This window comes from Perca flavescens, chromosome 20 (assembly GCF_004354835.1).
Source record: "Perca flavescens isolate YP-PL-M2 chromosome 20, PFLA_1.0, whole genome shotgun sequence".
Classification (NCBI taxonomy): Eukaryota; Metazoa; Chordata; class Actinopteri; order Perciformes; family Percidae; genus Perca; species Perca flavescens.
This window is the reverse complement of record NC_041350.1, coordinates 20,714,801-20,740,675: the sequence shown is the minus strand read 5'-3', so window position 1 is coordinate 20,740,675 and position 25,875 is coordinate 20,714,801. Positions and strand designations below refer to the sequence as shown.

Here is a 25,875-nt window from a genome sequence, read left to right as displayed (position 1 = left end):
TTTGTATTTTGGATTGTGCTTTTAATGCTGAAAACAACACAGCTGACCTTGTAGCTGACACTCACCAGCACTTCCTTCTGAGCCTCTTCTTGACTGGTTTCCTTCTCACCGAGCTGAGCAGTCAGGTCTTGGATACGGGCTCTCATTGATGTCACTTCCTGTCTAAGCCTTTCAATTTCCTCCTGGAGTTGCCCCTCCCTCTTCCTCAGTGCCTCACGTTCAGCATAAAGCTCTCCCTTAACAGTATTGAGGTTCGTAACCTTTGTCCTTTCCTGAGCAACCAGTTCCTCCATGTCTACCACCTCGGCTCTCACCTCCTGGACTTGTCTCTCAAGAGTGAGACTGGTTTCTTGGAGGATTTCAATTTCCATTTTCATCTCCTGGCCTTTTATTTTTAGAGTCTCGATCTCATTCACGCTCTCCTGTTCTTTCTTTTGGAACTCCGTAATCAGAGAGCTGAGGTGGACGTTCCTCTCATGCAAGGCGCTCATCTCTTGGGCTTGAATTTGGCAACTGTCTTTCTCCTCTTCAGATAGTGTCCTCTTCTCCATTTCTTCCATCTGGGCTTTGACTTTCTCCAGCTCAGCTTCTTTGACAGTGAGGACACTTTGGAGTTCATCTGCCCTCTCCCTCTGAGCCGTCAGCCTCTTTCCAAACTCCTTGCCGTGTTCTCTGTACTCTTCCTCCTGGGTGAGCAGTAATCGCTCCAGTCCCTCTTTCTCTGCCACCGCTGTCTCCAGCTGACTCTGGAGGGCCTTGAGACGAGATCGAAGGGAACGAGATGAGTTAGAATGACTCAGACGGAGCTCTTGCTTCAAGCTGTTTGGTCCTCCCAATCTCTCTTGTTCCTGGATGGTAAAGTGGGGAGGTTCGGGGCTGGGAGCCGGCGAAGGATTGATGCTGTCACCATCCTGAGAGTCACTGACTTCATGCAGGTTGGGGCCTAATGTGGCGAGTTCTGCCTGCAGCGTGCTGATGACCTCATGAAGGCGCTCCTCTTCTTCCTGTTTGTCCTGACGCACTCTCATGATTTCAGACTGAAGGTGCTCCACCTGTGAGCGTAGATCCTCAAGCTCAGCCTCCAAAGCCTTTTTGTCAGAAAGATCAGAACAATGAATCAGAAAGTTACATTTTCCTATTCCAACTATGGTCACTTTCACCATACACGTCTGCATGTATTCTTTGTCGACTTATTCTGACCTTGTTGTCCCTGGTGTTCTCCAACTCCTGTTCCAGTCTTTGGATCTCAGTGTTGAGGTGGTCGATCTCCTGATTTTTCTCCTGGAGTAATGCTGAGGGGAGATTCTCTTCCTCAGTCTCGCTTTGTTCCTCTTTCTCCTCCTCGAGTATGGTAAGAGCAGACACATTTTCCTGCAAATGGAGTTTTACGTACCAGTTCAATTATAGGTTATACGTTTAAAGTTTTTGCTTCCCTCTGTCTATTTTTTTCATTTAATGAGAGAATGAATATAAGAAACAAAATCAACACCATGTGGATAAATAGCAGCAAATAGCATCTACCTTTAGGGCAGCAATCTGTTCTTGGAGCTCGTTAACATGAGCTGCATTCTGATTGGTCAGTAGCTCCAGCTGTAGTGTGAGGTGTTTTAGTTCAACCTCTTTGATGCTCAAGTCCCTCTGCGCAGTGTCCAGTTGGCCAAGTAGGACCTCCACCTAAAAGATATAACAGGTTTATTAAATAAAGACAAGATGCAGCAGCTTTTGGTAGCGAGTTAAAAATACTGAGCTTTCAGAGTTTTCTATTCTAGTGTCTGCTTTTAAAAGATGGATAAAGTTTGCATACCCATTTGTACCAAAAGGTGGCACTGCAGCCAAATACATCAATCAACAACCATCACTCATCAGCCCAAACCATCTTAGCTAACAAATGCCGGCTTGGCGTAACATTTTACAGACCTCTTGCTCTTTGCTCTGTAGGCTCTGCAGAGCAGCGTCCAGAGCATCGCTAAGCTCCTGGATGGGTTCTCGTGTGTTGTCATGGAAACAGTGTCTAGTCTCGTCCACTTTGGACTGCAGGGCGGAGATCTGAAGCCTGTTAGACAGCTGCTGCTGCTCCAGTGCCTCCTTATCCTGACAAAAGTGAGTACATGTGTGAGAAAAAGAACAGCTGGGTGCATAATAGTTTTAAGAGTGATTTCAAGTTCAAGCGTTCAATTTTCTTACTTGTGTGAGCTCCTGTTCTCTCAACTTTGCTCTGTGAAGCTCTTGTTCCAGTTGACGGACAGATCCATCACTCTCAGCGCTGTTGAGCAATGCTTGCTCGAGCTCTCTGATTCGCCCAGCTAACTTGTCTATCTCCTCATTGCGCTCTGCAATATCACGCTGTGCTTGCTGATTGGCTGCAAGCAAAGAGGCATGGTCATCTGCCTTGTCTTTGATGACAGCTTGTAGACTCTCCACCTGCGGAGACATAGAGGGGGCAACATTTTTGGATGACAAGTTTGTCATGTTTCAAGCAGCAGAAACAAATTAGCGAGTGGAAAACTACATGTTTTTTTCAGATAAATAAGCCATTCCGGATCTGCTGCCGCTGGTACCGAACATTGAAGTTAAGCCATTCCAAAGAACAGTGGCATGGAGGTGAAAGACAAATGGAAGTGCAAAACAGAAGTAAATTAATATAAGCAAACAGAGGACGAAATGGAAATTATTGTAGAATGAATGACAGGCACATATAAGCAGTAAGAATTAATCTATGGATGATTAAACATAGATTGATGAACAATACACACCATGCACAAGACTCAGAGGAGCTAAGAGAAGTTTGCTACAGTTAGATTTCATACCTGCAGAACCAAGTCCTCAAACTACAGCAATCCGTTCAGCACAGGGATAAACACATGGCAAAGGTCAGGCTCATTGGCAAACAAACAATGCATTCATCACATCAACCTCTAAGTAAGTACAACTACTACATATACTTCAGTTAACTGGTTCATAATCCCATCAGCAATGCATTAGACACTCATCACAAAAAACACACTGCAAATACAATGCACTCTTTATCTAGAAACAAGCATTTCGTGCAAAGCATTTTGTGAGATATTGTCCAGTTAAGAAATATTATAGATTATTAGATGTTACTGTATATATTTACTATCAAATGAAAAGGCCTCACCCTGTGTCCTTTATTATCCACGCTGGCTGTCTGTCTGAGTTGGGCCTCCAGGCTTTGGATTTCCTGCTGGAACTCGTCTCTCTCGTGTTCACGCTCCACAGCCTGCTCCTATATGCACAGGAACAAGTGATGTGAAAGATTGTGTCTGCTACATAAAGCAGCAACATGGAAAATTGCCTGTGACACTCTCAAATAACACTAGAACGGAAATGAAGCCAGAAGGTCATAATTCTAACTGTTTAGGAGACTGCAAATGAAAGGGACAAACAAAAGAGCAGATTCATGAAGAATTACATTTAACATTATTCAAGATTTCTGATTATTTCAATTAGTAAAATCTCACTTCTATAAACTGCCTGTCATGTTTCAGCTGTTTCTCAAGTGCTTGGACACGCTGGTTAAGGTCTTCGGTGTGGGTCTTGTGGTGCTGCTGTGTCTCCAGGCCCTTTGTTTCCTGCTCTTCCAGCTCTCTCTCCAGGGCCCTGAGGCGCAGGGACAGAGAGCTGTGGTCCTTCTCTGCCTGCCGCTGCAAGTCCAGCCTATCCCGGGTTAAACGCTCCGTCTCTGCCAGTAGAGCTTGAAAAATAAAAGAGGAAGGTCAGGGCAATTGTTTCGATATAAATACGTGCACACAGGAATTTTAAAAGTGGGCAAGACATTAGAGGAGTTAATACATACAGCTATCAAAACATACTGTGCCTTTCCTCCAGAAAAGGCACTGAATGCATTTGCTTTGACAGCTCTGAACTAGAACATTGTTTAAGGAGGTAAAAAAATAACAGCACTAGGGCTGGGCAATATGGAAAAAATCAAATATCCCAATATTTTTGACCAAATACCTCGATATAGATACCGCAACGATATTGTAGTGTTGACTATTGGTGCTTTCACAAAATATTTACCCAATGAGATTTTTGATAAATAACCATCAGTAATGTGGATATAATTATTAAGTAGGTGAAGGCAAATAATAGAACAGTCTGGTAAGTTCAGAAAATGACATCACTTTACTGTAATACAGCCTTTAAAACCAGGAAAAGACAACACTTATGTCATATTACGATATCCAAAATCTAAGACGATATCTAGTCTCATATCACGATATAGATATAATATCGATATATTGCCCAGCTCTACACAGCACTCAAAGAGCCTTTGCTACAAGCTACTGGCAATGGCAGTGTTACGAACAGCAAACTTGCACAGCACTGCAAATATACTCCATATTCATCCCCACCCCTTCAACACACACTCATACTCCACTCTGACCCACAAACCTGCGTCAGGATCTAAATTGAGCCAATGGCCTATGGAGAGAAGACACATCTGAGCACAGACATTATCATAAGTGTGTGGTCAACCTCACTAAAGAGGTCATGTAACATTTTATGTCGAAAGAGAGGGATGATTTCATGATTTTGTGCTTGAACCGCTCACCTTTCTCCCTCTCCCCCAGTCCAGCGGAGAGGTGCTCGTTCTGGCGCAGGAGAAGTGAATGCTCCTCACTGAGCTCCTGATGCTTCAGCCTGAGGATATCCAGCTCCGCAGTAAGGCCCTGCATTTTGTGCAGCTTTGCTTTCAGGTCCTCCAGCTCCTCCACTAGCCTCTCCTCTTGAGCCTCCTTCCGCTGCAGAGTCTCCTCTAACACTGCTTTCTCAGCCACATAGCCCTCTAGAAGCCCTGAACACATCATCATTAGGTTTATGTGAAAAGCAAAAAAACAAACCCATGTTTGAGATTATTATGCTCAGCATCAGAAATAGCTTATGAGTTATGTTTAAACTAGGGTTGGGTACCGAACCCGGTACCGACCGAATCACGTCTGTACTACAGAATATTGGTTCACGTAAAATCAAACGGTGCCAAGTTTCGGTACCAGAAAGTAAACTCAAGCTTATCGGTCCTCTCTGCATATGACAGAGAGCGGAGGTCTGACGCACGCAGAGGTGCGGACGGAGTAAACTACGTCGGCTCTGCAGTTTTGTTGAAGTCACAGTGAGTCACGGCAATGCCGATAAAGTGGTTTTAAGTGTTGTTCCAGTTTTTCAAAACTTTCACTGCAATATATTAATAGCGAGCCGAAAGCAGTTGCTATGCTGTTGACGTTACACTTCCTCTGAGACGAGCAGGCACAACAGTGGTTTCTGTGCCCTGGGGACTGACTGACAGGCTGAGGTTGTAAGTCACGGCAACTTTATTTCTACAGCACCTTTCAGCAACAAGGCAGTTCAAAGTGCTTTGCATGAAACATTAAAGAGTCATGATGAAAATAAAACAGGGTAAAATATAATATACAAATACAAGAATAAAAGTTACAATGAGTAAGAAATTAATAATTATTCAATTTAATAGGTTGTAGGGATGGGTTTGGGAGGAGAGAGGGAGGAGTTTTATTTTTATTTTCGTTTAATTTCTGTCAGTGTAAAAATTCTAAACATAATGTTCTAAGTAAATAGGTTTGGAATTATTTTTAAAACTAAAATTATTTTTTGTAATTACAGAGGGAAAGTACCGAAAAAAAGTACCGTTTGGTACTGGGAACCAAATTTCATGTACCGGTATCGGGATTAGTATTTGTTCAGATGCGAAAGGTACCCAACCCTAGATTAAACTTTAGTGCAAGTGGTGAAATTTGAGCATAGGCACAGGAGCAAGGCATATTAACAGTCCGTGGCTTAACTACTGCAACTTGGCAGCATAACAGGAGTCATGTGAAGCACACCCAACAAGGATACAGTGCTCACCCTCTGCCTTGTGGAGTTTTAGCTGGAGTTTACTCTTCAGCTTTGCCTCCTGGTCAAGCTGCTCCAATTGGAGCTTATGCTGCACAAAGAGTTGGGCGGAGTCTTCTCTGCCCTGAGAGAACTTTTCTTCCAGAGAATGGTGGAAATCATGAGTCTGCTCCAGCTAAAGAAAAAGTGAGAAACCCATGATTATAAGACAGTTTCCAATACTATAAAGAAAGAAGGTTTTTGTGTGGACCGTTATCGATATCAGTAGGTATATGCATCCTTTACCTGTGTGTTGGCCTGGTTGAGCAGCTCAAGTAGTGTGTCAACAGTGTGATGCAGTCGGCTGCAGGCATTCAGAGCCGCTTCTTCTCCCCCAGGATTGATCTGACTATCTGAAACCAGCAGGCTCTCACAGAGCAGATGGGTCAGCTCCATGTCTTCTGAAGACATGTCTGCAACTGAAATACCTACGAACAGAATAAGTTAAAAATGTATTGTTGCATTGATGAAAATATTTAAATTGCACATACAAAAAAAATACTTTTGGTCTGTGAAGAACAGAATGTTTATGTATATCCGTATCTCTACCTTAAACTAGACTGAGCCAAAATAACGACAGTTCACTGCATCATCAAAGCCTAACATGCCCTACAACTTCAGAACGAATGAGAGGCCAACAGACCTGATTCTTGTGCATCTTTGTTTGCTGTTGAGCTCTTCCGATGGCTCGATGATGTTTTGGCTCTGGCAGTGATCTTTTGTCCGATCAGGTCTTCTGTTGCAATGGTGCTGCGAATCATCTCAATCAGCACCTTCTTCAGCTTTTCATTGGCCTGGTGCAGTTTACGTCTGGGAAAATAAAAAAGGGCATCAGACACACATATACGCTAAAGCAAAGTACACAACTATGTTGGCAAACTAATTATTTGCTACATTTAACACACTCGTGTCTGAATGTTTCCAACAAAGTTAAAATGGATAAAATAAAGGGAAAAAGGCAAAGTCTACAGTAATACCAACAAGACTTATCAAGGCAAAAAGTAAACTTTCTCCTGAATCCAAAGTAATCTATATAGTCCCAAGTTGCCATTAGCTTGTAATGTCAAACATTTAACTGAAAAACCCACAAGTCACCAGGTAATATTAACTAAGGGCTGATGTTCTCAACATAAAGACATCTCAAAGTATAAAATTCACCCAGCTACACATAAACAATGCACACAACATAAAACACAGACCATCACTTACCTTTCCTCTTTAGCAGTCTGCAAATCATCAGTGAGCATCTTGAGAAGGTTGCCTCCCTCCTGACTCTCTCGCTCCCTTCGTTGGAGGATATTGTCCAAAGTCTCCATCTCTGCACGCTTCCCTTCTAACTCTCCCTGCAGACAGCCAACCTCAGCTCGCAGCTGGAAAAACAGACACACAGAGAGCGCTTGTTAAATTCTACCAACTACTTAAGACAAACCTATTAACTGCCCCTCTCCCACTAGGGGTGGGAATCACCAGAGGCCCCACAACACAATATCATTTTACTTATGTCACAATACCATACTGAGATTTTAAATTTTATTGCGATATTCTGCAATATATTACCATTTACCAACTTTAAATTATGTCCCCAAAGAAAAACTTTGTGAAAATCTGTTTTATCTAAAAAGATACATTTCTCCGTTTGTTCGTCCTACTTCAATTTTATTGCTGCAAAATAGGACTGTCAAGCAGACAAACACACATATAATAAAAGATTGGTACTTGGCATCCATGTATCAATACAGTATTGCCACAGAAAAATATTGTGATACTAGGATTTTTTTTTTTGTGTGTAACGGTGTGCCAGAGAGGGGAGAAACATAGGATTGACCCACAATTAGGGCAAGAAGTTCAAACCAAAATTAGTTAAATGAACACCTCAAAGACTGGCTTACTGCCAGCTTGTTCGGTTTGTAAAAAAAGCATCACATAGTCTCCGTCACAAGAGAAACAAAATCACATGGCCACCAACAACCTATCAGTGCTAGGAGCACGACAAAAGCTACATTCAAAAAGGAAATCAAAACCAGATGTCGATTGTCAGAGAAATCCACCTTATCCAGAGACAACCACCAGCACCAGTATCCAAAACACATTAAATACATCGGATATATAAGCTACAAAAAAAACACATTCCTGCTCCTTTAAAACCAGCCTAAAGCATACATACACACACACACAGTATACTGACCGTAATCATCCGGCATCCTTGGCAGACGTACTCCAGTTAAGTGCCAAGTCAGTGCGGGATTTGAGGCAAGCACAACTGCTGGATTCTTAGAAGAGCCTTCATCCGAGTTTTCTTTCAGGTCTGTAGTCAATTTCTTTTAACCTTTCGTTCCTTGACCACTTCCTTCTCTCCCTCTCCTTTGATCACGTCTTCCCTCCCTTTTTCCCTCTCCCTCCCATCAAACACGTCTCATGCAGCCACCTGCCTCAACAAAACAATGCTGTTGCCTTGACAACAGCACCCTCTCAACCGCTCTTTAAGCTTCGCTTTGCTAACCTCATGGGTTTGTGTGTGTGTGTGTGTGTCTCACTATCAAGAATCAAGCCGAGAAGGTGCCATTAAATTTGGCATATATACACATACATACAACGTATACATACATTAGCCACATTTGTTGATTATGCCAACAAGATTTATTATGGATTTACAAAATTAAAAGTAGAAGAAAGGTATGGGACTGCAGAAATCACATGTATTTATGAAGCAAGTCCCTATGCAGCCAAAAGATTTAGGGGGTATAGCGACTATCTTGTTAGTTACCAAGGGGGATAGTAAACGACTAACAAAAGTTTCAGTATGCTTCACATCTCCACAACAACCAACCAACAAAATGAATGGTTGCTCCAATGACAGGCAGAATATACTGTAATCAAATGTAAATGAATAGACAAAAACGAAATGAATGCATATTGCTATAAATATGAGATTACAGATTATTCTGTATTACAGTATTTATTATGATAAAAAAACAGATCTGTCTAGTCTGACACCCAGCAAAGTGAGGCGGCAGGTGTCACCTTATTTAAACTTTTCATTTGCACTAAAAACATAATTTAAAACTTTTAAAAACACTAAGACTAAGAAGGGATTGCACAGGTGTGTGTGTGTGTGTGTGTGTGTGTGTGTGTGTGTGTGTGTGTGTGTGTGTGTGTGTCTAGTACCTGGGCCACCACAGCGTCTAGCTGCTGCAGTTGGACAGTGAGCTGGCTCATTTTGTCTGTGTAGCTCTGCTCCTTCTCCTCCTGTTCAGATGTAAAGCTCCGCTTCAGGTCCTCAAGCTCTGCCTCCTTCTGCTCTTCAAACTCAGTCTTCAAACAAAGCAGTGATGTTCATAAATTAAAAGATGCAGATCACCATCTTTAAAAGCTGCAGTATAGCATGGGTTTATCGGTTCCTCAGCTAAAGAGATCTCCGGCCATGTCTCACTGACTTATGACTGACTACTGGCTTGCACATTTCAGATGGTTAAAGGCAAAAAAAAAAAAAAAAAAAAAAAAAAAATACCTTCAGCCTTAAAACCTTCTGCATCAGAGGATAAAAAGCTTAGATCCATCCCATTTAGCCACTGTTCAGATGGCAGTAACACAAACACACCCTCAGCACAGCTCAGCACACAGATTCAGAGAACAAAGACAGATAGACAAGAACACTTCTACATATATGATGGTGGGATTATGTGGAAACTGGGTTTGAATAAAGCTCCAGTGGGACAGAGTCCAACAGGAAGAGCTATCCCTAGGAACGAACGGGTGCACCAGCAGCTTAGAGAGGGCAATGCTACAACACACTGACACGCATACACACTACAGCTCTCAATAATCCAGAGATATTACATCATATTTCAAACAGGCACTCAGAGTCAAATAAATACACAAAATATAAATGGGAAAGATCATATTTTTCACATAACATGAATGATTATGTACAGGCAACATGGCTGCCTAAAAGGTGTTCAAATATTAAAGATCTTTAGCAAAAGGATGCTTTGAAGCTTTCTCCCCCATCATCTCTTTCCTCATCACTCTGAGGCATCTCCTATTTTACCTTCAGTTGATTAATCCGGTCCTGCAGTCTCTCCTCTGATTGGACTTTGAGGAGCTCCACCTCTTCGAGGAAGTGCTGACGCTGCCTTGATGACTCCTCTTCAAGCTCCCTGCGACATGCCTCCAATTCCCGCGCAGAGACACCCCTCAACTCCTACAGCAGACACACGTCATGGCTTTGTTTAATAACACAATATGCAGTTGGGTCAAACGCTCCGATTCATAATGCTTGTCAGAACAAATCCAAATAAATACTAAACCATTATGAAGGATGAACAATAATTCTGTGTAATCCCTTCTCTAATGGGCTGTAAGAGCCACAGAGCCAAGAATCTACTGACAACTATTTAAAAAACTCAACAGTCCGAGCACTGCATGTTAAAACACACAAACCTGTAGCTGGAGCTGGTACTGTGCAATGAGTTGTTTTTTCTCAGCAGTGCAGGTATGTGAGAGCTCCTGAAGAGCAGTGCTGTGTTGTTGCTCGAGTTCTAAAACCTGAGAAAAAAAAAAAGAGCACACCGTGCAAAGACAAATGAAATCTTGCTGAACATTGAAACATCCAATTTGAGCGTGCACGATTAAAAAGTCAACATTTTCTGTCCAAAACTCTATATCATAAAAAAGGAAAAAAAAAAAAATAGATAAGGGTTTGCAATATGGATAAAATCCTCATATGAGCTGTAATTTTGTGATGTAATTTCATGTTGCATTAACAATGTATATAGTAATATATTTGTAACATAGATACAATAACAGGTGACCCATTACCGACCGATCGATGATAGATAGACTCCCAAAAAAGATTTTATTTTGCATTTTTACATTTCAAAATTCTTCCTTTGTAAAGACGGAGGCAATGTGGTTTCAAGTTAGGAATGACCGAATGGTGCAGTAGTATGTGATGGCCAACCACTGCAAATATATTCTCAATCAGTGGAAACCACGGTTTGCTTTGACTAGCTATTGCATTTATAGACATTGACTTTTTGCCTTTGATCAGTTAAAATAAAAATCACAGAATATTCAATATTTCTTATTTATGTCAACACTTTTTAATTTGTGTTTTTCTAATTTGGGCTATTTAAGAGATTAGAACACCATAGTAATGTAAGGATGATTGGGTAAGTACCTGCTTCTTAAGGGTCTCCAGGGCTTTGCAGTGTTCAGTATCTAAGGCCTCTTTTTGAGTAGCCAGTTCAGTCTGTAAGAACAAATTGTGGTAAAAGTTGTCAGTAGAAGTGGTCAATTGCCTGTATATTCGCTTATTGATTGATGATTTGATGTTAGCCAGAGGTCGACCACCCATCTTTAAGTCTCACCTTGTGAACGTGGCTGAGCTCTGCTGCCATGGCACTAAACTTCTCCATGTGCACCTGAGCCAGCTCTTTCCTCAGGTCCTCCCTGACGGACAGCTGCTCTGCGGCATGGCGCTCCATTATCTGCTTATGTTGAGCCTTCTGGAGATTCAGGTTTTGAAGATACCGCTCTTCAAGTTGCAGTATTTCATCACGCAATGTCTGAGATTTTCAAAAAAACAATGGCATTCAAAAGTACTTAGGAACCATAAACAAGGGCAGTATTGTGTTCTAAAGAAGTTCAAACATTGCTAACATAAGGTTTGACATTGTTTAACTTGTTACAAATTATGTGTCCTTACTTGCACTTCCTTCAGGTAGGTTGCCTCCAAAGTGTCCATATTACCCAGCATCCTTTTTTCCAGTTCATCCCTCTCTTCTTGGTGTTTGCGAGTCAACTCTGCTTCTAAAGCCTCCAGCTGAGCCCGATTGGTCTCCTGAAAAACAGCCTCCAGACTTTCAAGGTCTGCCTTTCGTTTGGAATCGAAGGCTGCTTCCAAGGCGACAAGCTCAGCGTTGTGTTTGGATTCAAGCTTGACGGCCGTAGCTGCAAGCTCATCTCTGTGACTGGCACTGAGTGAATCTTGTTGTGCTTTGTGTTTGGCATTGAGTGTGTCCTTCTCTTGAGAGTGTTTTTTCAGTAGTGTTGCTCTCTCATGTTCCAGCGCAGTTTGATGTTTGTTCTTTAGCTCTGCCACAGAGATTTCAGATTTCTGGGCCAAACTCTGCTCCAACGCTGCTTTTTCCTCTTGGAACCTGAACACAGACACAAAATACCTCAAATTGTTCAAAACAAAGCATTTTCAGTAGTCCTCAAAATCAAACTGGAAGTGATTTGATTTTGATTTAAGGAAAAACACAGCAGTTCCCAGTGGCTTGGTGCATACCATTGAGTTTTCAGACCATAATAGCAGCACTGTAGCTGAAATTTTGTCATGTACAATAAATGTCACAACTTTTAAAAGGGGACTGCCCATTTTTCTACAGTTTCTCCTTACCTACACTCTTGAAACGATTAGTCAATCGACAGAAAATGACAAATTTGATCAGTTAATGGTTTCTCTAACTTGAGATTAGCTGATTTTGTCTGTTATTGGAAATTGAATACCTTTGAGTTTTGGACTGTTGATCACAAATACAACCATGTTAAAGATGGCACTTATTTTCTTGTTATTTTAAATGTTAAACAATTAAGTCCAAAAATGATCAGATTTTTGATGCATTAAAATCAATAATGCTATGTGATACAGCTCCAACAAAAAAAAACACTAATACAGCACATAAACAAACATGACTCATGTGTCACTGACAAGCCATTGACCCCCAGCTGTAATCAAGACTTAAGGCTCTTGAGCCTCGATAGAGAGCTCACCTCTCTTTGGCTTGGCGTAGCCTCTCTTCACCCTGTTCCTGGAGGAGAGCAGTGAGCTCCTTCATTTCTGTTGCCATGCGGCTCTTTGCCCTTTGCAGCTCACCGTCATACTGGGCCTCCAGTCTTTGCCGCACTATTAGGACCTGTGGGCCTGAAAGACAAAACACAACATGTATGAAGCTGATGGAAACCCCCCACTTCTGATCTGACTAGAAGCTATAATGAACTGACAGTCTACTGTGAGTATTTCTAAATGATCTTACTCTCATTGTTGTCCAGTGCAGACTGTAGAGATTTTAACTTCTCCTTCTCCTCGTGAAGTGATTTTTCTAGGCGTGTCCTGTCCTTCTCCATCTCTTTGTGAAGGTCTGACCTCAGGTCAGAGAGCTCTGCTTCATGCTTCTCTCGGAGCTCTTCTCTCAGCTTCTTCATCTCCTCCTGCACAGTCTCCCTCTCCTGTTTCAGTGCTTCTTCAAGATGAACAAGCTCGCCAGCAAACTCCTGTTTCAGCTGAAGGAGGTGGCAGGAACATATACATAAATAACATGGTTTGAATTTCCCATATTGTATTAATAAATCTGTATAACGATCATTATATCTGTACAACCTTTCTAGTATGCAGGCTTGTATACGAATGTGTACCTTTTGTGTGTTCCTTTGCAGTTCTGCTTCATGTTTACTCAAGGCAGCCAGTCTGTTCTCCAGAGTGTGAATGATGCTCATCCTTGTCTGCAGCTCCTCAGTGTGAAACCACATCCTCTGTTCAACCTCCACCTAATTAATATCACCACAACATTTTATTATATGGCCAATAAAGTCAGTGTGTTTTTTTTTAATATTAAAAAGATTCTCTTCTCACCTCAACCTGCCTTGCTGCCTCCAAACGAACTCTGGTAAGCTCTGCGACAAAGATATTTGAGGAGTCATTATTTAACTTTAGCAACTTCTCAACCCCATATTTGCATTTTATAATGTGTATGTGAAGGGAAGTACCATGTAAGTGACGGTCAGAAAGTTTGGCTCTGAGTTGCTCCAGCTCCAGGGCATGACGAGTCTTCTTCTCCTCCAGCTCTTCATAGTACTGGTCAGTGAGGTCTGAGCGCACCTAATGCACAAGTTAGGATATAAAAACAATGAGTAAAAAGGGCCAGTATACACCAAAAGAACTGCTTGTTGGACGTTCAAATAGCTTCCCCCTCTGCCCACATCATCCCAACATTGGATTGGAGGCGCTGTGTCCAACCATTTCCGGAAAAATCCAACATTCACACCCACTTCACGCCATAATTAGCCAGCTGTGCTGAGGTGAGAAAGGAGCCAGGGTTCCATTGTCTCTCTCTCTAGCTCTTTTTTCCCCCCATCCCCCATTCTTGACAACCAATTCTGTCACTTTTTATCTGAACAACCAAGCGCAACACTATAAATTGCTTCCAGGAGAGTGTCTAAATATGGGATAACGGTGCTCATATTCAAATAATATCACATCCCCCCTCTAGGATTGCTGGCTTTTCACCTCGCCTTCAGCATGGTCACTCGGCACAACCATGAACACTTCCGATTTCCGACGTGGTTGGACAACACATCTTACAAACTAGTTCTGAATGCGCAAGAATGATTCTAAAAAAAGCATAACCCAACCTTAAGGGTACTGTGTGCCAAGAACCTCTCTCATATTAGCTTCTTATTCTGTTGTGTAAATGGAGGCATTCAAGATAGAAGGACTGAGTTTGTTTCTGACCTGTCTCAGCTCTTCCTCAAAGGAAAGATCCATAGAAGATTGTAGATTGGCAAGCTTCATTGTGTGTTTCTCCTCCAGTTGAAGGCGCAAACTGTCAAGTGCTTCCTGGTTGAAAAATAACATGACGCCTTAGATACCTTGTAATCAAGAGCCCAAAACAAATGCAGTTCGAAATGTGCAGAAAATCTTGTGAACCCTGCCTGAAATTCTATTAAGACATTTGAAAGTGCTCAATTGCACAAATTTATCTAGCAACAGAAGGTGTTCAAAATGTCTTCTACCATTCATTTTCTCATCGTATGTACGTACTGTGTGTTTCTCCAGTTTGAGGCCAGTATCAGAAAGCACATGATCTTTCTCCTCTTCAGTTTCGCCTTGAGATATAAAACTGAAAGAGACCAAAGGCACTCATATGAAAAATGAAATCCAAGTTTGTAGTACATGTATCTTGTCTTCCATACTAATCTACTGGCATACCTGTTATCTGCAGTCTTAAGCACCGATTCCTCCAAGGCATTTTCCACCAGCCTTAGCTGGAGTAGAGCAATTTCCTCTCTGTAGCTCTCCTCTGTTGCCCGCAATCGCTGCTCAAAGTATCTAAAGGAAGATAAAGGTAAAGCATGTATACATTGCAGTCAGTGAAAAGGTAGGGGACAGTAGACCGATATGAGTGACAATCTTGTAGACTGTGACCAACGCAAGATATACTGTGCAAACACATCATCAATAACAATTTTTAACTCAAACCTGGACATACAACAGAGAGAAAAATACTTTTGGGAGAATAAATGCATCAACCTACGGTCCCATTTTGTGCCCTCATACCTCCTCAGGCTTTCCAGCTCAGCCTCATTCTGCTCTTTGATTTCCCGTTTTTGTTCATTAAACACCGTCTTCAGGCGCTCAATATCATCAACACGAGTCGAGCGAGCGAGCAGCTGCTCCTTCAGCTCTGTGAGAAAATAAGGTAGACAACAAAAGGCAGAAAAAGGTAAGAGCACAGTAAATGGAATTAAGTCAAGTTCTATTTTTCCTATACCTTCTACTTGGGGCTGTGAGTATTTACATAATGCACTAGATGAAAGTACAGCATTATCAAGCAGATGTCAGGCTGGTTTATCAATCTCACCTCCCAACTCTTGGCGACTGGTCCTCATGCTCTCCAGCTGGGTCCACAGCTGACCTACTTCTTGCTCTGAGCTCTGTTTTAGCAAGGTCTTTTCCTCTTGAAGGCGCAAAACCTGGCTCACAGAGAGAAAATATCAATCAATATCTTTATCTCTCTCTTTTTTTTTTTTTTTTTTTTTTTTTTTAAACAAAAACTTACTTTTATTTATTGTGGATTTAATTTTTTAATAAATGTCCTATTGTTTTAGTGACTGGTGCTACCCAATACATGAAATGTCTTTAAAATGAAAATAAAAAAATATGAAGCTTTGTCATTTAATGATATAGCCTATGGCCTGAAATGAGAAATAAAATGGCAATTAAACTATATGTGTCCATGTGTTTGATAGAACTCACCTCTTGCTGCAGTTGTTGCTCCTTCTCCTGCAGGTGGAGTGCTTGCTGCTCTTTCTCCTGCAGCACTGCCTTTTGACTTGAAACCAACTCCTCCAGAGAACCTAAGCAGCAGCATTCACAACAGAGTGAAAAAAGCAATAACAATTTAAATGAACAAGAACACAAAATACATGGAATAACATGCAGTGTAAACTCCGTAGAAGCATCCAACTCACGGGCAGCAGCATCTCTGTCAGCCCAGGCTTGTTCCAGCTCCTCCTCCAGTTTCTGGTTCTGCTCCTTACTGGATGTCTGGAGTTCCCGGAGCTGGGCCCATGACTCCTGCAGCTCTGACTGGGTCTGTGACAGAGCAGCCTGGGCTTCAGTTAGTGCTTCGTTTGTCTGGGTGAGGGAGGCCTGGGTGCTGGAGAGTTCTGTCTGGGTGGCAGTAAGGCTGTTCTGGGTCTCTGAGAGAGATGTCTGGAGGTTCAAATGGGTGCTCTCAGCGTCCTTATCCCACTGTGATCTAAGAGCCTGAGAAAAAAAAAGAGAAGACCAAGATGAATTGAAATATATAATCTAAATAAATTAAATGCAACAATAAAATGACAGAATCAAATGAATGACAGAATTCAAATCACAGAATTGCAATAATCAAAACGCAACACAATTTGTATGAAGCTTGACCTGTATCTCTTTGGACTGCTCTTCCTCCATGGCAGCTCTCTCCTGAGCAACACGAGTCTCCCACTGCTGCTTCAACTCATCTAAACATAAATACACAAAACAAATGAAAAGACTCACCCACGCCCAAGTCCAATGTGAAGGTTACATCAGTCATTGTGCTCTACTTTGTCCTGAACATGCTTCTAAATAATGAGAGTGACTCACTCGCATCCATAATGGCACGTTTTGAGTGCACCTACGGGCAAACATGAACAATGGCTAGAAAAAAAAAACACAACTGAAAAAGCACTCTTAGTTTGCACTCACTCATGTTTTGTTGGAGCAGCTCACGCAGTCTCTCCTGCTGCTCCTGGTTCTGCCGTCTGATCTGGTCCAGTTCTAACTGATGCTGGTCCTGCAAGAGTGCACTTTCCTGGGCAAATGTCTCCCTCGAGGACGCCTGGACCTTGGTGAGGCCAGACTCCTGGGACACGTGGGCATTGGTCAGGCTCAGACGCAAGGCTTCAAGCTCGCTGGTCTTTTCGACCTAGCGGAAATAAAAGCGTAAGGTAGGGTTTTGTGCGAGAGCTTTTTCTGGTCTAGTAGTGATTGAATGTTGGGACAGTAGTGCATTATATTCACATTTAGCTGACACGGTTATCCTACATACCAATTTATAAAAACATAAGGAGACACTATACCTGAGCCTGCTGCAGTTCAGCCTGGTGAGCAGCCTCCATGCTCTCCCTCAGCTCAGAGGACAGCTCTGTCCTCAGCTGACTCAGCTCCTCATTGTGTTTGGCGGTCAGCTCTGAAACCATCCTCTCGTGCTCACGTTCAGTCACCTGGGGAGGTGAAAGAATGGGAAACATCAGAAGCTACACACAATTGCAATAGAATGCAAAAAGTGTAATAACTAAGAGACAGGAGATTCCACTGTAGTGAGTCTTGCTGAAAGTGCAGTGTTCACTTGGGAGTATTCAGACTTATTTATTCAGATACCTGTTTGATTAGGCTGATCTGCCTTTTCTGTTCTTCCTCCATGATGGCCTGCCGCTTCAGCAGTTCCAACTCCAGGTGAGAGTTTGACTCCGAAATCTAAGAATTTATGGAGATAAACATATCAAGGAAATTACAGGACTACAAGGTACTTACAAAGTTTAGCGCCACTAACGCTGCACAGTCCATTTTGTACTTATTTTAATGATAGGAAACATTGACAAATATTGAATGTGAATCTGTATCAAATACACCCAGTGAGAGACAACATTCAATACTGTGGAAAAAGGTTCATATGCTAGTTTATGAAAAAAATAGTTATGGTAATGGTAAAAAACGGTTAAAAAAACCAAAAAAAACAAGTCCTTTCTTTATTAATCTATAAAATGAAGTTTGTGCAGTCTGTAAATCCCACCTCTTGTTGATGTTTCTCCATCAGGTCTTTTATCTCTTGTTGGTGAGATGTCTTGAGCCTTTCTGTAGCCTCCTCAACAGCCACAATTTGCTTCTCCAGAAGAGCCTTCACCTCCTCCTCTCTCTCCCTCCTCTGCTCATCCAAGTGTCGCCTCACATCAATAAGCTCTTTATCCTTCTCCTGTCTCTCTTCCTCCCATTTCTCCTTTTCTTCAGCCAACTGTAAAAGAAATAATTTTGGACATCATGTTTAATCTCTTGACAGTAGACATTCCAACAAGCAAAATAAATGACATCATATATCTCACTTCACAATCCTTGGCTTTTAGCAGGTTCTCAAACTGTTCCAGTTCCTCCTCTAAGACTTGTTCCATTTTCTTAATCCGGTCTTCCATCTCCTCTTCTTTTCTCCTGTGCTCCTCTCTGTCCTGCGCTGCCTGGACCTGGGCCTCCTCCAGATTGCTAAGGTTTTGTCTCAAACAGAAGATCTGAGACTCCAGTTCATTCCTCTCTTTTCCAGCACTGTCCAGACTGCCCTGGCTCTTCTCCAGCTCTTCCCGCAACCTTTCCACTTCTGTTCGAACATTCACAACCTGTGCACGAGTAGTTTCAAGCTCCTTTAATGTTTCGTCCAGCTCCATAGTCCTTTGACCTAGTAGGGCTCCTGTGGTTTTGTGTGCCGTTTTGGCCTCTTCTAGCTCCGACATGAGAAGTTCACATTGAGCCTTGGGAAAAGGAAGAAATGCAAATTAGCTTTCTGTACATTATACTTATTTTTTTTTTTTATCAATTCATTGCCTCCTACTTTTGAAGCTTTAATCAAAAACATTACTACTGCTGTATTGTACCATTTATATCCATCTAAATTAAGTTGGGCAAAAAAAACTGCATAAAGAGACTAGCATGTTTACATTCTTACTAAGCAGTTAAGACAAACCCACTTATCATACCCGCATACCTGTAGTGTTTGCAGCTGGTCGTCATCAATGATATGGTTGTCTTTTTCTCTTTCTTCCATTAAGGCACTTAGTTTGTTCTTCAGGTTGTCTTGTTCATGGGCTCTCAAGTTCATCTCCTCCTCAACACGTCTCCTCTTCTCCTTCTCCTCTTCAAGCTCCCAGAGAGCCTGCTGGAGCTCTTCTGTTACTTGGGCCCACCTGAACATACAAAGACGGTTTCCAAAATGTATTGAGTTGATTAAAATGGTAGAATAGCTTTGGGCAACCAATACAAATATAATCACTTTGCATGAGATAATAATAATAATAATAATAATAATAATGCCAAGAAACTTATGAACACATCTCTGGTAAACACAAGATTTAAAGAGGGGCTTCGGCATGATTCTTTGTAGGTAAACTCAGTTTTACAGATCTGTCGAATAAATCAACTAATCAGTTAGTCGACAAAATCGTATGAATGTTAGTTGACTAAGACTTTCTTTAATCAAGGACAGCCCTAGATAACGAGTTTCAGTAAATTCACTTCTATCCAAAAGCTTTAACATAGACTTTAAAAAAAGGAACCAACAATGATTTTTACTTTGAGAAAAATATTAGGATGAAACATTTAACCCCAAAATTAAAATTGGTACACGCATAATGTAAGCAGGTGAGCACCAATAAATACATGTATAGTATAATAAAAAACATAAGCTGAAATAATAATACAAAAAAATGAATTAACTACGTGTCCTAATTAACTTAATTACCTGCTCCTGGCCTCCTCCAGCTCTTCAGCACTGTTGATGACTTCCTCCCTTAACACATTCAAGTCTCTGTCCTTGAGAACCAGCTCCTCACGGAGCTCCCCACACTGCTGATTCAGCAGCTCTTTTTCCAGGTCAGTTTCTTCAAACTGCTGCTCGGACAGTTTACTCAGCTCCAGCTCGCCGGAGGTGGAGTTGTGAAGCCACTGGGATGGAGACGGAGGGTGGGAATGATCAGCCACGGGGGTGCCAGGGGAGCCCTGAGGTGTAGAGGTGTCGTGGAAGTTGTCGTTGTCTTCGGCGAAACGGTTTGAAATTGACAACAGAGGCTCATCTCCCAATACTTCACTGTTCAGCTCAAAACTGCAAAGAGGCACAGAAACAAATTAGGAGACTGGACCAGCCTATGCCTCAGAAAAACACACCGATAACAATTAGCATTTCTCTAACCTGTAGTCTGCAGAGATGTCCAGCTGACTGCAGTGTTCTAAGCTTTCATTGACCACTGAAGATTGGGAGTGTGCATGAGGAGCTGAAGACAGGTAGCGCTCCATTAGAATATCCCCAGGAATTGATACATTCATGCTATACTCAGCAGGTCCACTTTCCAGATCGGCCTCACCTATACTAATCTTTTCATCACAACTAAAACCAGCTTTTGCTTGGTTCTGCCGATTCTTAGAAGCTTTGAGTCCTAGGACCTCTTCCTCTCTAAACTTCAGTTCTCTCTCCCTCTCCTCCAACAGCTGCCTGACCCTCTCTACCTCCTCTCTGTGCTCCTCTTTGAGCCTCTGCATCTCCTCCTCCCATCTCTGGAGACAAAGAGCAGAGGTGGCTACCTCCTCACTAAATCTCTTTACGTCGTCTTCCTCCTGAAGCCTTTTTCTCAGCTCCAGCACTTCTCTGTTCAGCGTCTCCTTCTCCTCTTTGTACTGCTGCATCTCAAGGCACTGAGTTTGGACTAAGCTAAACTGTGTCTGGAGGTCTTGCAGCTGTGCCTCCCTTTCTTTTCGCTCCTCTTCCCTGTCTTTCTTTTCCTCCTCCAGTAAAGAAAGCACATGTTGGTGTTTCTCCATCTCCTTCACTAGTTCAGCACACATGCGTTGGCTGTTCTCCCTTTCTTCTTCCAGCTCAGCCCTCAGTTTGCGAAGAACAGTGTCTGTCTCACTGTCTGTGCCAATGCTGAAGCATTCAACATATGACTGGGAGCCAGGACCTGCACTCCCCGATTCCCCTGAAGGAGCCTCCTTATGACCGAGGTCTGAATCTTGGGAGCAATGGCCGTGCTGATGCTGTTGTCGAGTGTTGAGGACTTCAGCCCCTGACTGACTTTTGATGCGCAGAAACTCTACACTGGTCTGTGTGAAAGACAATTCATGCAAGTTCAGTTGCTGTGCATATAAATAGTGAAATGCTTATATTTAGGAAACAACAAGCCTGAAGGGCTGTGCCAGATTTAGCTTTGAGTGGCACTTACCTGCTGGAGCTGTCTCTGTAGCGCCTGAATCTGTCCAGCAAGTGACTGTGCCTCCAGTTGTACCTGGTCTCTGCTGGCCAGGGCCTCCTGCAGGTTGGAGCTGAGCCTAGCAATTATCTCATTACGCTTCTCCACAGCCTGCTGTAGCTGCTACAAGTGTAATAAATATATGGGTTGATTTTAATTTTTATAAGCAGAGACATACACACAATAATACATATTTACAATAGAAAATTAGACTAACTTCCATGTTAAAAAAAGGACAAAATACCCATTTGCCTGCCATTTTAAAATTTCTAAAACATATGTAACATGTAAAACGGTATGTGACACTATAGTCAAGACGATTTGAAATCACGTAAAATAAGACATTTTACAGCATTTGCACAACTCGAAACAGAAGAGCAGTCAGTTACGTTCCTCATGGGTTGCTGATGACACATGATGAACTAGGGATGTTAACCGATGACCGTTTGACCGGTGGTTGACCGTTTCAACGTTAATGGTCAAAAAAAAAGTCATCTCTAAATTAGGCAATTATAGATATTGGAATAAACGCTACTACAGTTAGCCATCTCATTCCAATATTTTTTTTCCTGTGAAGTGAAATAATCCCTCACGCAAAATTTTTCATAAGGCATAAAAAAAAAAAATAGTTTGGTTCCGGTTTGTTGTCTGCTGAGGTCATGGGTTGATAGGGAATTTATTTTATTTTTATTTTTTTCCCAAGTGGCAGCAAGGGATAAGTAGGATTTCTTTTTGCCTTTACAGTAGCGATGGATACTCAATATTTTCATAACATAGCCTACCTGTTACTACATGTACAGTTGTCGCTTAATAAATTGAAAACATGTAATTCACGTGCATATTAAGTAGCCACGTGTATTGGTCTTATAATACAGCCACAGGTTTACCGCTCCAGCGGAGAGGATGGTTCGTTTAGACAGCAGCTACGTTTACAAGAGTTTGTCCAAAAAGCAAGATTCGTTGCAAACTAAGAAACCGACTACAAACTGACATCTTTCATTTTAGCTTGTTTCTAAAGTCGCTATTTGCAGAGTAGAGCTTTGTTTGCACAGCGCAGTGAACAAGAGTGGACAGCGCATGCAGAGCAGACTGAAATATCGGTTTCTACATGTTTAAATTTGCCTGTAGAACATGTAGGTGGGTATTGATAAATTGACTCTTTAATCATGGAGGGTTTATTGTAGGCTTCTTACAGTTAACGAGTGTACCATTAGTTCATCTGCGCCAGCGGAAGTAAATAATGTATAAGCTGTAGCTATCGTTTCCAGCCAGTTACATGTGCTGCGTGAAGTAACGCAGACACCTCGGCTCTGCTGTGTGTCGCTGTTCAGAATCCCGTCTATCTTCCATAATGCAACGCTTGTATCCAAATGAATTGTGTTGTGAAGTTGTGACCGTTATATCCATTGGTTGTATCCTGTTGCAGTCTATTAGGCAATATTCCGCATAAGATGGGCTTATATTTGGAAACATTACATCTGCATTTCAGTGGTAACAGATAAGGTGATGATGATCATCATCTTTCGTTATTATTGTTAGCACTACACTCAAACTAAAGCGGCGTCTCTTCGGAGCTGTCATTTTCTCAAATGAGCCGCGGCAATGTTTCTAATGAGCTTCTAACGCTAGACAAACAACTTTATTTTAAACGCGATCACCTGGCTTGTAACCAAACTATTTTGAAACTAAGGAGCCATTTGTCCTCCAATTACATACAAGCTCCTCTGCGCCGGGACTTGTTTCGCGCTGTAGGGGATTTAAAAAACGTGATGTGAGTGGAAGGGCGGTGCCGGGGCAGTGTGTGTGTGTGTGTGTGTGTGTGTGTGTGTGTGTGTGTGTGTGTGTGTGTGTGTGTGTGTGTGTGTGTGTGTGTGTGTGTGTGTGTGTGTGTGAGAGAGAGTTAGAGATGCGACAGAGTTGAGAAATTGCAGGCGCGGCTCGAAATGGCTGTTATTTCAAATAGCGTAGCATATTTTAAACTAAACGGTTAACCGGTTTCAACCGGTTAATGAGGCTCGGTGACTGGTCAAGAACATTTTTAGTTTTCGCCATCCCTATGATAAACACAAATACACACACCCTCTTAATCATACACACAGCACTATCACAACAAGGCTCCAGTTGTCTTAAGGCTAAATAAAGCATAAAGAGAAATGACTCCATATGACCAAATAAATCTAAATAAACTGCAACAGGAACACTGATTTATAGCAAGGTTTCAGAGCCCAGTTCCCATGTGTGAATCCAAAGTCTAAGGCCGGTTACTCACTGCCTGCGTGTGGCGTGAGCGTGGCGTTTATGTTGCGTGTCAACTGCGTGGATTTTTCTGTTTTCACACCAGAAACGTGTCTGGCCGCGCTGCTGCTGCTGCTGCTGCTGCTGCTGCTAGCCTTGTCTGTACACATGTATGTTTCCCATTGTTAAAATGAAATACCATGTTAAACATAAATATATACTGATTTGATTACAGCAAAGACAACGTCGGCAGTATAGACGGCAAAATAGGCTGAATATATAATAATACAGAATATTTCGTTCTGTATTGACAGTGCAATATTAGAAAATCAATTTAATAAAAATTTTTTTTTATTATATTTATATCTGCATTTATATCAAAACCTTGAGACTTTCAAACATCAACATGTCATTTATTTATTTATTTATTTATTTATTTATTTATATGTATTTGTGTCTAAATGACATATACACATTTTTTCCTATTCTATTTTTCCTGGAAACGCTTCCAACACGCTTGCGTGTCACGTGAAAAATAGGCGTTTGTTCTATTTCTAGCAGGCACACGTTTTCGGCAAGGCTCGAGCCGCGCCTGAGACACGCGTCTCACGCAGGCAGTGTGTAAGCTCTAACCTGTTAACATGGGAGCCGAAATATAAAACGAACACGCCACGCAGCTGACACGCTCGCGCATCCAGTGTGTAACCCATCTCCCATCTTCTCTGAGTCACATAGCTAAGCCCAGTTGAGTCTTTAACAGCAACAAGCAGATAAAGCCTGACTGTGTATACCTTGAGCTGTTCTTTGCCAGTGAGTGCCACTAGCTCCTCTTCTCTAAAATCTTCCACAGGGGACGGGCTTTGCTCCAGGGTGGGGGGCTGATCCTTCTTCCGTTGGTTCTGCTCAACCTCTGATTTCTCTGGCTTCTGGGGTTCCTAAAGGATTAAAGAGTTTTAGAATTGACTGAGTCCATCTTTTGTCTTTGCAATCCATGTGTAATCTAATGTTGTGAACTTTTCCTTTAAAAAAAGGCAGTAAACAGTGCCAGAGTTAATCCTGACCAGGTTGCTATGACAACATGCCCTACAGGCAACGTAATGGTTAGTGACCCATTTCTCTAATGTATGTTTACTGAGCAGGGGGCACGGACCACTTGTTAAAGCGTACAGTGAGCAAACAACATTGGACAAATACAGTAGGTCAGGTAGTGTGACCCGGGAACAGTCCTGACTGATGACATGCAATATAGCAGTATGTGTGGTGAAAATGAGCAGCTGTTCTAATTAAACCAATACTTATATGGTCCACACAAATCAGATTTCTCCAGTCTCCTCTGTAACTCGATTAATGATGCATGACTAATAATCTCTATGCGTTCGGTGGTGTACCTCATGGTTGGTCTTCTTGTTCAGCTCCGTGTCGTTGGCTGAAGAAAGTGCTGGTTCTACGGGGCGGCCTTGCGTCGCTCCGTCATTCTGCGCGACAGTCTTGCCCTTCCTCTTCTGCGTCTTTTTCGGCGCCCCCGCACTGTCGCTTTTCGACCGCTTCTGTCGGAAGCTAGCAAGCTGCGCAGGAAGGACAGCGAGAGGTAGATGGACACGTAGGTCAGGACCACTGAGCACCACCACACTATCAGCATAGTGAGGCTCAGGGGTCAAGGGGGAGAGAGAACTGGAGTACAGATTTATCTTCTCAGCTAAAAAAGGAAGAAGTTATCGCAGCATCATTCTGAAATCATTACAAGCACCAGTTGTTGATAGTCCCCACTGTAGAAAAGAAAATTGATTGGCAGCACCTAATGAAGCAAGAAGAAATCCCAAACTCACACCCAAAATAGTCTAAACCCGATAGCCTGACAAAGTATCCAAGTTTAAAATGAGGTGACGATGCTAAATATTGTCAAATCTCCAGAGAGCTACATCTAACCCAAGAGAAGTGCAGATTTTTGTGACACACATTGGACAACCTCTCAGCAGTTCAGAAACTGTGCAAGGTTAAAAGATTAATATATATATATATATATATATATATATATATATATATTTTTTTTTTTTAAGTACACATCCATCTCAGTCTTTGCATTTTTCAGAAAGTGGCAAAGTCAAATTCAGAGACAGGAAAACTGGTTGACAAGAGCTTTGTGAAGCATCACAACATCCTCTGAAAATCATGAGAGAAAAAATTAAAAAAATTAAAAAAAGAAAATCAAGAATTTGAACCCAAGAGGTTCATTCACAGTGAAAAACACCATCCCCAGTCAGAATGTTAGTAGCCTGAATTCCAGAGGGACTGATTTGGTACAAATCCACTTCAGGCAGTTTCACTTTGCAACACAGTCCTCTTTATGGCAGTCTCTCTCTCTCCCTCCCTCTCTCACCCAGTCTCTCTTCTTTAAGCGGCTTAAATCAGATTACAGCAGTC

General features: G+C 42.0%; 1 protein-coding gene across 6 annotated transcripts in view; it reads right to left on the bottom strand.

Annotated features, from left to right (window-relative positions):
- Positions 1 to 25,875, bottom strand: part of pcnt (pericentrin) — a 39,473-nt gene that overhangs the window by 10,977 nt on the left and 2,621 nt on the right. For 4 of the 6 annotated variants that reach the window (XM_028565067.1, XM_028565071.1, XM_028565068.1 and 1 more), the window contains 43 exons: positions 24,843 to 25,019; positions 24,246 to 24,389; positions 21,193 to 21,342; positions 20,166 to 21,073; positions 19,719 to 20,078; positions 18,966 to 19,164; positions 18,316 to 18,732; positions 18,009 to 18,227; positions 17,597 to 17,692; positions 17,296 to 17,439; positions 16,922 to 17,141; positions 16,616 to 16,695; positions 16,165 to 16,462; positions 15,950 to 16,050; positions 15,555 to 15,666; positions 15,251 to 15,377; positions 14,903 to 15,022; positions 14,735 to 14,813; positions 14,426 to 14,530; positions 13,681 to 13,792; positions 13,547 to 13,587; positions 13,330 to 13,461; positions 12,951 to 13,197; positions 12,688 to 12,838; positions 11,618 to 12,071; positions 11,280 to 11,477; positions 11,090 to 11,161; positions 10,351 to 10,455; positions 9,959 to 10,111; positions 9,076 to 9,222; positions 7,120 to 7,280; positions 6,554 to 6,720; positions 6,157 to 6,338; positions 5,884 to 6,046; positions 4,577 to 4,819; positions 3,483 to 3,715; positions 3,140 to 3,247; positions 2,808 to 2,828; positions 2,185 to 2,421; positions 1,918 to 2,091; positions 1,522 to 1,674; positions 1,201 to 1,371; positions 66 to 1,088 (listed from right to left, as the gene is read on the bottom strand). In XM_028565067.1, the coding sequence (XP_028420868.1) occupies positions 66 to 1,088; positions 1,201 to 1,371; positions 1,522 to 1,674; positions 1,918 to 2,091; positions 2,185 to 2,421; positions 2,808 to 2,828; positions 3,140 to 3,247; positions 3,483 to 3,715; positions 4,577 to 4,819; positions 5,884 to 6,046; positions 6,157 to 6,338; positions 6,554 to 6,720; positions 7,120 to 7,280; positions 9,076 to 9,222; positions 9,959 to 10,111; positions 10,351 to 10,455; positions 11,090 to 11,161; positions 11,280 to 11,477; positions 11,618 to 12,071; positions 12,688 to 12,838; positions 12,951 to 13,197; positions 13,330 to 13,461; positions 13,547 to 13,587; positions 13,681 to 13,792; positions 14,426 to 14,530; positions 14,735 to 14,813; positions 14,903 to 15,022; positions 15,251 to 15,377; positions 15,555 to 15,666; positions 15,950 to 16,050; positions 16,165 to 16,462; positions 16,616 to 16,695; positions 16,922 to 17,141; positions 17,296 to 17,439; positions 17,597 to 17,692; positions 18,009 to 18,227; positions 18,316 to 18,732; positions 18,966 to 19,164; positions 19,719 to 20,078; positions 20,166 to 21,073; positions 21,193 to 21,342; positions 24,246 to 24,389; positions 24,843 to 25,019 (8,904 nt within the window). The remainder of the gene's footprint in view (positions 1 to 65; positions 1,089 to 1,200; positions 1,372 to 1,521; positions 1,675 to 1,917; positions 2,092 to 2,184; positions 2,422 to 2,807; positions 2,829 to 3,139; positions 3,248 to 3,482; positions 3,716 to 4,576; positions 4,820 to 5,883; positions 6,047 to 6,156; positions 6,339 to 6,553; positions 6,721 to 7,119; positions 7,281 to 9,075; positions 9,223 to 9,958; positions 10,112 to 10,350; positions 10,456 to 11,089; positions 11,162 to 11,279; positions 11,478 to 11,617; positions 12,072 to 12,687; positions 12,839 to 12,950; positions 13,198 to 13,329; positions 13,462 to 13,546; positions 13,588 to 13,680; positions 13,793 to 14,425; positions 14,531 to 14,734; positions 14,814 to 14,902; positions 15,023 to 15,250; positions 15,378 to 15,554; positions 15,667 to 15,949; positions 16,051 to 16,164; positions 16,463 to 16,615; positions 16,696 to 16,921; positions 17,142 to 17,295; positions 17,440 to 17,596; positions 17,693 to 18,008; positions 18,228 to 18,315; positions 18,733 to 18,965; positions 19,165 to 19,718; positions 20,079 to 20,165; positions 21,074 to 21,192; positions 21,343 to 24,245; positions 24,390 to 24,842; positions 25,020 to 25,875) is intronic. The other 2 variants (XM_028565069.1, XM_028565073.1) reach the window with 1 other exon arrangement.